Genomic DNA, 11,984 nt, shown 5'->3' on the forward strand with positions numbered 1-11,984 from the left:
TCTTTTAGCTCAGAGAAGTTTGTTATTACCCACCTTCTAAAGCCTGTTTCTGTCAATTCATCAGACTAATTCTCCATCCAGCTTTGTTCCCTTGCTGTTGAGGAGTTGTGATCCCTTGGAGGAGGAAAGGCCTTCTGGTTTTGGGTGTTTTCATCCTTTTTTTGCTGGTTTCTCTCCATCTTCATGTATTTATCTACCTGTGGTCTTTGTAGTTGGTGAGTTTCAGACGGGCTCTCTGAGTGGATGTCCTTTTTGTTGATGTCGAAGTTATTTCTTTCTGTTTTTTAGGTTTTTTTGTTTGTTTGTTTGTTTTGTTTTTTTCCTAACAGTCAGGCCCCTCTACTGTAGGTCTGCTGGAGTTCCACTCCAGACCTTGCTTGCCTGGGGATCACCCATGGGGGCTTCGGAACAGTAAGAGTTGCTGCCAGTTTCTTCTTCTGTTATCTTCATCCCAGAAGGGTACCCTCCAGATGTCAGCCTGAGCTCTCCTTTATGAGGTGTCTCTTTGGCTATATGGTGGTCAGGGAGCTGCTTGAGGAGACAGTCTGTCCCTTATAGGAGCTCAAGTGCTGAGCTGGGAGCTCCGTTGTGCCATTCAGAGCTGCTGGGCAGGTACATTTAGGTCTGCTGCAGTGGAACTCATAACCGCCTCTTTTCCCAGGTGCTCTGTCCTGGGAAGGTGGTGCTTTATTTATATGTTTCTGATGTGCTGCTGCCTTTTATCAGAGATGCCCTGCCTAGCAAGGAGGTAGTCTGGTCACAGTCTGTCAGCAGAGGCATTGCTGAGCTGCTGTGGCTCTGCCCAGCTGCTGTGTGAACTTCCTTGTGGTTTTGTTTACAGAGGTACAGTTAGAACTGCCTCAGTAATGGCAGTCTGCCTCAGTAAGGGCGGATTACCTTGGTAATGGCGGACTGCCTTGGTAATGGCTGACTGTCTCAGTAGTGGTGGACTGCCTTGGTAATGGCTGACGCCCTTCCCCCCACCAAGCTGGACTGTCTTGGGTCCAGTTGCACTTGCTGTGAAACTCTCAATCCAGAGTGTTTCAGATTACTGGTCTTTGTTGGGGTGGGACCCACTGAGCCAGACCACCTGGCTCCCTGTTTCAGCCCCCTTTTTTTCAGTTGAATGGGTGGCTCTGTCTCTCAGGCATTCCAGGCACCAGTTGAAAGGGCCGCTCAGATTTGTGTGAATTTTTGGGGGAGACCTGCGGTGTCAGCTGAAACAGCTGTGCTGGAAACTTGTGGCACTTTTCAGCCCTGGAATCTCCTGGTCTGTATGCAGTAAAAACTCGTTTGGAAATCTGGTGATCACTCACCCTCTGCATTGTTCTCTTTGGGAATTGCACTCCGGAGCTGTTCCTATTAGGCCATCTTGGATCGTTCCCCTCTTCTTTTCCTGATTCTAAGATTTCTCCATTTCCCTGATCATTGTATCACTCCAGCTTCTTCTTTTGTTTTCACCTGGTCTCCTCTCCGTGTCTATGTCTTCTGCCTCTTGTGAGGACACTTGCCACTGAATTTAGGGCCTACCTTGGTCATCCAGGATGATCTCAAGATTCCTCATTACACCATCATACACACACCCATGCCTGCCCGCAGGCATGCACTTCTGCTAGGTTCCCTCCACTGCAGCCCACACAGGTGGGAAAATGTTTTTAAAAAGATATATCTAAGACTTTAGGTTGCACAAGGAATAGAGAAATAGAGTTTTCAAGGATGACTCTCAGGTTTCTGCCTTACCTTTCTTGTGTCTAAGTGCCAGGCACTGTGATAAATGTTTATATTTAATTCCTATAATAATCCTATAAAATTAGTATCCTTTTTCCAATCTACCTCCCCAAATAATGCAGGAGACTTGGAGACCCAGACCAGAACTCCATAAGCCAAAAAGCAAGGTACTGCAGCTGTTTCATATGATTTCTGTTGTTCCTGGTAGGGTATGCCCTAAAGGCTTAAGATTAGTCTTTAAAATCCCCATTTTACATTTCATACCCCGTCATATCCTTCCATTCATGCTTCACCCCAGAGCTCACCATATCTGACTTCCTAATAGAACTCCATGAGGCCTTGTTCTATCTCCAGACCACATTTAAGCAGCCAAAAGCCCACTACAAAACCACCATTAATAAATGACAAAAACCAGTGGAAACTCACTCAAAGAGATGTCATGTCTGATTATTTTTCTGTCATATTTACACAAGCTGTTCCTTTGGCTTAAGATGTTTTTCTCACTCTTCACTGCTACCTTCAACTACTTAATTCACACCGATCCTTCAAGATTTAGCTCAGACATCAATCTCTTGGATAATCTTTCCCTAAGGCTTTCAGTATGTATTAGCAGCCTACATACACTCTACTATAGTATTTGCCATTGAGCATTTTAATTTTCTGTTTACTTGACTCTTTCCACACTTGAATGTGAACTACCTCAAAAAAGAGTGTGTTTTATTCAACTTTGCATCACCTAGAACAGTTCGAGGCATAGTAGATTTAAATGACTATCTGATATTAATTAAATGAATGAATCAGGCTGAGCCCAGTGGCTCATGCCTGTAATTCCAGCGCTCAGCAGGCTGAGGCAGGAGTATCACTTGAAGCTAGGAGTTCGAGATCAGCCTGGGAAACATAGTAAGACCTCGTCTCTACCAAAAAAAAAAAAAAAAAAATTAACTAGGCTGGCATGACGGCACACACCTATAGTCCTAGCTATTCAGGAATATGAGGTGGGAGGATCATTGAGTCTAGGAGGTCAAGATTACAGTGAGCAGTGATCATGACACTGCACTACAGCCTGGGCAACATAGCGAGACACTGTCTCTAAAAATAATAAAACAAATGAATGAATCAATCCATCACTAATTATTATAGGACATCCTCTGGTTACAAGTAAACATGTAATACAAAACACCTGCTAAATATTTTTATAATGTTTAAAGCAATCCACATTGTGCAGAGATTAACTGAAGAGCATAGAAACTGTTTAATCAAAACTACATAATAAAATTGAGAATTCAAGAAATTTAGGTCTTCTAATTTATAGAGTTGATGCCCTTGACACTACAAGAAACTACTTCTCCACAAAGACAAGAAATGACTACTGTTGGAAAAGAGATACAAGGCTGAATTTTTAAAAAATTCATTTTACTCTTTTACCAAACAAACCAAAATATAACAATTTTAGAAACTCTCATTTAATGTTCCTAGACTATTTCTTACTATAGGCACCAGTAAATGGTGTAAATGGCAAAAGGTAAAAATCAAGAGAAAAAAGGAGAAGCAAAGGACACATCACAAAATTGATATCCAGAAAAAAAAAATACATAAATATATGCACACATATTGACATATATATCTCAATGCAAATAACTCACTGTCAATATAGGTATGTTTTATCACTTCTTCAAAAATTTCAGGGTTTATAGGAATATCCATGCTATCCAAAACAGCAAACACTTCATCAATTAAAACTCGACCACGTTTTATCCTACAGAAAATCTTCAAGGCATTCTGGAATGCTACAAAAAAAAAAATTATTTTACCATGAGAATCAGGAGCTTTTCTTGGAAAAGGAGCTGATTTTGTGCCAATAGCCTACTAAGGGAAAATAACCATACATAAGCATGAGGTTTTCTAAATATCTATCTACAAATAAACAACTATTATAAAATAGCTTTATAATAGTGGTTAAAACATTGGTCTTTTATTTCTCCATAGGAATTGCATATTCTTGTGTTAACAGTCCTTAGCATATAAAATGAATTGGAAAGAACATGGTCAGAAGAAAATATTCAGTATGGCCCTGACTAGCAAACCAAATCTGGGGCTCCCCAAGACATCTACTTCTGAATCTTAGATTCTATAATTTTAAAACAATTTAACTAAAATAAATTAAACACCAAATCACTTTATCATTTTCTAAAATTTTTAGAGTCACAATATAGAGCTCAGTATATTTTTAATTTTTAAAAGAAAATATTCAGATAAATGATTCTTCCTTAAAAATTAAACATATTGAAAGCTGTGTCCTACTGCTAAATTTAAATTCTCCCCAACCATTACATTCCTTAATTAGCCTTGACAAAAAGAAAAAAAGAAAACACAATTCAAGGTGGCTGGCAAGATGGCTTAATAGGAACAGCTCTGGTCTGCAGCTCCCAGCAAGATCAATGCAGAAGGTGGGTGATTTCTGCATTTCCAACTGATGTACCTGGCTTCTCTCACGGGGACTGATTAGACGGTGGGTACAGTCCACAGAAGGCAAGCCTGACCCCTTGTGCTTCCCAGTTGAGGTGGCATCTCAACTGGGAAGCACAAGGGGTCAGGGAACTCCCTCCCATAGCCAAGGGAATCCATGAGGGACTGTGCTGTGAAGGACAGTGTATTCCAGCCCAGATACTATGCTTTTCCTTCAGTCTTAGCAACCCACAGGCCAGGAGATTCCCTCAGGTGCCTATACCACCAGGGCCTGGGTTTCAAGCACAAAACTGGGCAGCCATTTGGGCAGACACTGAGCTAGCTACAGGAGTTTTTTCCATAGCCTAGTGGCACCTGGAATGCCAGTGAGACAGAATCGTTCAGGGTGCCAAGTGGTCTCACTCAGCAGATCCCTACCCCACAGAGCCCAGCAAGCTAAGATCCATTGGCTTGAAATTCTCACTGTCAGCACAACAGTCTGCAGTCAACTCAGGATGCTGGAGCTTGGCGTGGGGAGGGGCATCCACCATTACTGAGGATTGAATAGGTGGCTTTCCCCTCACAGTATAAACAAAGCTGCCAGGAAGTTTGAATTAGGCAGAGCCCACCATAGTACCACAAAGCTGTAGCCAGACTACCTCTCTAGATTCCTCCTTTCTAGGCAGGGCATCTCTGAAAGAAAGGCAGCAGCCCCAGTCAGGGGCTTATAGATACTCCTATCTCCCTGGGACACAGCACCTGAGGGAAGGGGCAGCTGTGGCACAGTTTCAGCAGACTTACACATTCCTGCCTATTGGCTTTGAAGATAGCAGCAGATCTTCCAGCACAGTGCCTGAGCTCTGCTAAAGGACAGACGGCCTCCTGAAGTGGGTCCCTGACCCCCATGCTGCTTGACTGGGAGACACCTACCAGCAGGCAGTCAACAGACACTTCATCTTGTGGGTGCCCATCTGGGACAAAGCTTCCAGAGGAAGAAACAGGCAGCAATCTTTGCTGTTCTGAAGCCTCCACTGGTGATACCCAGGAAAACAAGGGTCTGGAGTGGACCTCCAGCAAACTCCAGCAGACCTGCAGCAGCGGGTCCTGACTGTTAGAAGGAAAACAAACAGAAAGGAATAACATCAACATCAACAAAAAGGATGGCCACACGGAAACCCCATCCAAACATCACCAACAGCAAAGACCAAAGACAGATAAATCCATGAAGATGAGTAAAAACCAGTGCAAAATGGCTGAAAATTCAAAAAACAAGCATGCCTCTACTCCTCCAAAGGATCACAACTCCTCGCCAGCCAGGGAACAAAACTGGATAGAGAATGGGTGTGACAAATGGTGTGAACACTCTTCAGGATGTTACCCAGGAGAATTTCCCCAACCTAGCAAGACAAGCCAACATTCAAATTCAGGAAATACAGAGAACACCACAAAAATACTCCTTGAGAAGAGCAACCCCAGGACACATAATCGTCAGATTCACCAAGGATGAAATGAAGGGAAAAATGTTAAAGGCAGCTGGAGAGAAAGGTCAGGTTACCCACAAAGGGAAGCCCATCAGACTAACAGTGGATCTCTCTGCAGAAACCCTACAAGCCAGAAGAAAGCAGCACTACTGGTTGCTAAAAGGAGCTCTAAATCTTGAAACAAATCCTCAAAATACACCAAAATAGAATCTCCTTAAAGCATAAATTTCATAGAACCTATAAAACAATAATACAAGGAAAAAAAGACACAAAATAATCAACAAAAAGCACAATGAATAGAGTAGTACCTTACATCTCAATACTAACATTGAATGTAAATGGTCTAAATGCTCCACTTAAAAGATACAGAATGACAGAATGGATAAGAATTAACCAACCAAGTATCTGCTGTTTTCAAGAGACTCATCTGACACTTAAGGACTCACATAAACCTAAGGAAAAGGAGTGGAAAAAGATATTCCATGCAAATGAACACCAAAAGCAAGCAGGAGTAGCTATTCTTATATCAGACAAAACAAAGAGGGACATTATATAACAATAGGAGTAGTCCGACAGGAAAATATCACAGTCCTAAATATATATGCACCTAACACTGGAGCTCCCAAATGTATAAAACAGTTACTACCAGATGTAAGAAATGAGATAGACAGCAACGGTAGTGGGGGACTTCAATAGTCGACTGATAGCACTAGACAGGTCATTAAGACAGAAAGTCAACAAAGAAACAATGGACTTAAACTATGTTCCAGAAAAAAATTGACCTAATGGAAATTTACAGAACATTCTACCCAACGAATGCAAAACATGTATTCTATTCATCAGCACATGGAATATGCTCCAAGATAGCCCAGATGATGGGCCACAAAACAAGTCTCAACAAATTTAAGAAAATTAAAATTATATAAAGCACTCTCTCAGACCACAGTGGAATAAACTGGAAATCAACTCCAAAAGGAACCTTCAAAACCATGCAAATACAGGGAAATTAAATAACCTGCTTTTGGTTAATCATTAGGTCCACAATGAAATCAAGATGGAAATTTAAAAATTCTTTGAACTGAACAATATTAGTGACACAACCTATCAAACCTCTGGGATACAGCAAAAGCTGAGTTATAAGGAAAGTTAATAGCATAAAATGCCTCCATCAAAAAGTCTGAAAGAGCACAAATAGACAATCTAAGGTCACATCTCAAGGAACTAGAGAAACAAGAACAAACCAAACCCAAACCTAGCAGAAGAAAAGAAATAACTAAGATCAGAGAAGAGCTAAATGAAATGAAACAAGAAAAAAATGTAAGTCAAAAACCAAGTAGACACAAGAGAACCAGGAAAATCCTAATGCCATGGAGTCTAACAAAATGCCAAATAGGAAATAAGGAAACAAAAAGATAAAGCAAGCCAAGAATCCTATCTATATTGTTCACTGCTGCATATACAGGAATTAATGTTTATTACATAAATGAATAAATAATCAGTGAAAAGTTTTTATTGCCTTTTACTTTCTAATCCAGGAATATAAAGACTACCACATTCCCATGTCCTTGATTCTAACAAAATAAAATCTGGGCCAGGTGCAGTGGCTCACACCTGTTATTCCAGCCCTTTGGGAGGCCAAGGCAGGCAGATCACTTGAGTCTGAAACCAGCCTGGCCAACATAGCGAAACCCCATCTCTACTAAAAATACAAAAATTTAGCCAGGCATGGAAAAAATCTGATTCACTATAAAAGGAACATACCTCAAAATAATAAAGGCCATTTATAACAAACCCACAGCCAACGTTCTACTGAATGGGGAAATGTTTAAAGCATTCCCCCTAAGAACCAAAACAAAACAAAGATGCCTGCTTTCACCACTCCTATTCAATACATTACTGAAAGTCCTAGCCAGAGCAATCAGGCAAGAGAAAAAAAAATAAGAGGCATCCAAATTGCAAAAGGGGAAGTCAAATTATGTCTGTTTGCTAATGATACAATCTTATATTGAGAAAACCCTGAAGACTCCTCCCCAAATACCCTTAGATTTAATAAACAAATTTGGTAATGTTTAAGTAGATAAAATCAAGATACAAAAATCAGTGGCATTTCTATACACTAATATCAAGCTGAGAACCAATCACAAAGGCAATGCTATTTACCTTAGCTACAAAAAAAAGGACCTAGGAATACATTTAACCAAAGAGGTGAAAGATCTCTATAAGGAAAACTACATGACACTGATGAAGTAGATGACACAAATGGAAAAACATCCCATGCTCGTGGATCAAAACTTTAATATCATTAAAATGATCACACTGCCCAAAGCAATCTACAGACTGAATGCAATCTCTACCAAAATACCAATGTCATTTTTCACAGAAATAGAAAAATCATCTTAAAATTCACACGGAACTAAAAGAGCCTAAATAGCCAAAGTAATCCTAAGCAAAAGAACAAAGCTGGAGGCATCACATCACCTGACCTCAAATCATACTATGAGGCTATAGTAACCAAAACAGCATGGTACTGGTATAAAAGTAGACACATAAATCAGTGGAACAGAAAAGAGAACCCAGAAATGAAGTTTCGTATCTATAGCCAACTGATCTTTGACAAAGTTGACAAAAACATACACTGGGGAAAGGACACTGTTTTCAAAAAACGGTAATGGAAAAATTGGATTGCCATTCACAGAAGAATGAAACTGGATCCCTATCTCCCACCATATACAATATCAACTCAAGATGGATCTAAATGTAAATGTAATGAAGCGATAAGATGGATCTAAACTTAAATGTAATACTTGAAGCTATAAGAATACTAGAAGAAAACCTAAGGAAACCTCTTATTGACATCGGTCATGACTAAGAACTCGAAAGCACAAGCAACAACAACAACAACAAAAAGACAAATGAGACAACAAAACTAAAAAGCTTCTGCACAGCAAAAGAAATAATCAACAGAATGAACTATCAACTTAAAGAACAGGATAAAATATTTGCAAACTATGCATCCAACAAGGGACTGATATCAAGAATTTACAAAGAACTCAAACACCTCAACGATGACAAAAACAACAAATAACCTGTTAAAAATTGGGCAAATGACATGAATAGACATTTTTCAAAAGAAGACATACAAATGGCCAAACGAGCATTATGAAAAAATGGAAAGCAGTGTGGCGATTTCTCAAAGAACTGAAAACAGAACTACCATCTGATCCACCAATTCCACTACTAGGTATATACCCAAAGGAAAAGAAACCATTATCTCAAAAAGACACCTGCACTCATATGCTTATCACAGCACTATCCACAACAGCAAAGATGTAAATTCAACCTAAGTGTCCATCAATGGATGTCTAGATAAAGAAAATGTGGTATACACACACACACACACACACACACACACACACACACACAATGGAATACTATTCAGCCATAAAAAAAGAATGAAATCATATCTTTTAGAGCAACGTGGATGAAACTATTATCTATCTGACTTTCTGTTTCTGAGTTATTTCACTTAAGATAATGAAAGCCATTTATAAACAGGAGCCTAATTTATAGGTGGCAGCGAAATGTGTACACATGGACATAGAGCATACGATAATAGTTACTGGAGACTTGGAAGTGTGGGAGGGGGGTGAAGTATGAAAAATTACTTAATAAGTACAATGTATAACTATTCAGATAATGGTTACACTAAAGCCCAGACTTTACCAGGATGCAATATATCTATGCAACAAAACTGCATTTGCACCCCTTAAATTTATACAAATTAAAATTAAAATTTATAATTCCAAGGACTGAGCATAAGAACTTGATATTGCCTAATGGAGGAATAGAAGAATTGCTAACATCAGGTCACGAATGCCATAAATTTCATGTTTTTGGAGGTACCGTTTCTACCATTAATATAAATACTCTTTCCAACCACTTTATTTCTAATGCATAGGTAATGTAAACTAATGTTATTAGGAGACCCATAAATTTATGAAACTTTTAGGAAGAAATACAAGCAGATTCCCAGCAAAAGGAGCAAAGCACTGTCAAGGATGAAGAAGAAAATAGATGTGAGATTTCAACAGTTAAAAAAAAACACACAAAGGCATGAGATTAAGAATTATATTGGCAAGTATGGAGATTCATTATGACTAACTGGAGTATAGGGTTCTTGCCTAGAAAAGGTTCTGTGATAAAACAAAGAGTGATGAACAAAATTACGAAGAGGGGTGAGGAGGCTAAGCATGAGAGCTTGGCCTAGACGCATTTGATAATAACAAGAGCATCTAAATTCTTGAGCAGGAAAATGACATGATGAAAATAGTGTTTTAAGATAATTAGTCTAGCAGTTAATGTGCAGGAAAAACTAGAGATTAGAGATAGAAAGTTAGGATACTGGGGCGGTTCAAGCCAGGTTTTGTAATGCCTTTTATTGTTCTCAGCCTAAACTAGTGGGAGAAAAAGGAAGATATTCTGTAAAATATAAATTAATTCATATGTTAAATACTACCCCGCCCAACCCCAAAATCAGTTACAAAATTATTATCTTCTATACTTTTAAAGAAGTCTTTTTTACCTGGATTCTGAGAGACCAAATAAGAAACATCAGTCACAGCTTTAAGAAAATTTGAAAAATCCAGCATTCCATTAACTATAAAAATGGTTCCAAAACAGAAGGGGAAAAAACTCCATCAGCAAACATTATTAGGAAACTCACTAAGAACATAAGATATAAATGGCAACTAAAAATATAAATAGAATTAACAATGACATTAGAATGCCATTATCTATACATAGAGCAACCAACATTATATAGAGAATGTAAAAAGAAAATTTACCAGAAAAAAATTTACATATTGTAATTACGTAGTAAACAGTGCTCCAGCAGTAATAAGAATGCTATGGGTCTAGTACTGCAGATATTGCAGTGGTAATTCCTCAAGATTCTTCAAGTTAAATAACTATGATTTCATTTCCTCCTGTCAAGTAAACGAGGCTAACTTTGACAGGGTTTATTTACATCAATGATGTTATCTATGTCATGAAGAAAACAAGTATAAATCTACATTTCAATTTAATGTCATCTGAACAAAAATAGCCTATAGAAGAACACTTCAGTGCTTCCACTCATCTGCAGAGAAAATGACAAGGCTTGGTTGTTCTCATTTCCGTACCACAGAAGCACTTTTTCCAATACTGAAAAGTTTGTCAAGTTGTCTGCCTCCACTTCTTCAGTATAACAACTTGAGAATGGGCACTCCTTTCTTTCAAAAACAGTGAAACATCTGTCTAATTTTTAATGAACTACTTGTTTTAATGTTTTAATGAAAGACTTGTTTTCTGATATTGTTGTGACTTTGGGTTAGCAAAGATCTTTTAGATAGGTATCAAAAGCAATTCATAAAAGAAAGAATTATAGACTAGACTTCAACAAAAGTATGAACTTCTGCTTTTCTAAAAACATTCTTAAGAGAATAAAAAGACAAGCAACAGAATGGAATAAAATATCTGCAAATCACATATCCAATAAAGGACTTACATTCAGAATATATAAAGAATTTCAAAATGCAATAATAAGAACACAGCTTTTCAATGGGCAAAAAATATACAAATGGCAAGTAAGCACATGAAAAGATATTCAACATTATTTAATCATTCAGAAATGCAAATTAAAACCACTATCAGATAATAACTGTATATCTATCAGAACAATTTAAAGGCTGATCAATTCAAGGGTGGTAAGAGCATACAAAAAAAGCAGTATACAACAATATGAATAAATCTTAGTCACATAATATTAAGTGAAAAAGTCTCCAAAAGATTATATACATCATGAAGAACTGTTTACTGAAGTTTTTTAAACAATAAACATTTTTGAACCATTTTACAAAAATACATATCCATAACAATAATACTATTTAAAAAGAAAAAAAAAAGAGAATAATGAATATAGGATTCAAGATAATGCTTACTTCAGGTTGGGAAAAACAGAATAATAAGTTGCTTAGTAAACTTTATAGTTACAGGCGAATTATTGACAAGGTCCTAATTTTTATTTTGGGTGGTTAGGTCAAGTATTTATTACTTTATTTAAATTACATAACTAAATAAGAGTAGACCATGCATGGACCAATAATGAGAATATGCCATAATTCAATCCAGTAATTAATCAACCCAATTACATAAACCTGAGGCCAATTTTTAATATCATTATTGTAAGTAATGTTCTTGTAACAAATAAAAATGTTTTATAACATATAATATGACCAAAAATGATGTTTTTATAATACATTTTAAGGTTTAGTTTTCCTATCATTTGTAATT

The 11,984-nt window shown here is 37.8% G+C and overlaps 1 protein-coding gene across 5 annotated transcripts in view; it reads right to left on the bottom strand.

Moving 5' to 3' along the window:
* EFCAB13 (EF-hand calcium binding domain 13) overlaps positions 1-11,984 on the bottom strand; it is a 181,261-nt gene that overhangs the window by 147,016 nt on the left and 22,261 nt on the right. For 4 of the 5 annotated variants that reach the window (XM_037745972.1, XM_037745973.1, XM_037745971.1 and 1 more), the window contains exons 8-9: positions 10,237-10,311; positions 3,372-3,515 (exon numbers count right to left, since the gene is read on the bottom strand). In XM_037745972.1, coding sequence (XP_037601900.1) covers positions 3,372-3,515; positions 10,237-10,311 — 219 coding nt within the window. Of the gene's footprint in view, positions 1-3,371; positions 3,516-5,103; positions 5,591-10,236; positions 10,312-11,984 lie in introns of those variants that run through there. The other variant, XM_037745974.1, reaches the window with a different exon arrangement.

This window comes from Cebus imitator, unplaced genomic scaffold (assembly GCF_001604975.1).
Source record: "Cebus imitator isolate Cc_AM_T3 unplaced genomic scaffold, Cebus_imitator-1.0 Scaffold217, whole genome shotgun sequence".
NCBI lineage: Eukaryota > Metazoa > Chordata > Mammalia > Primates > Cebidae > Cebus > Cebus imitator.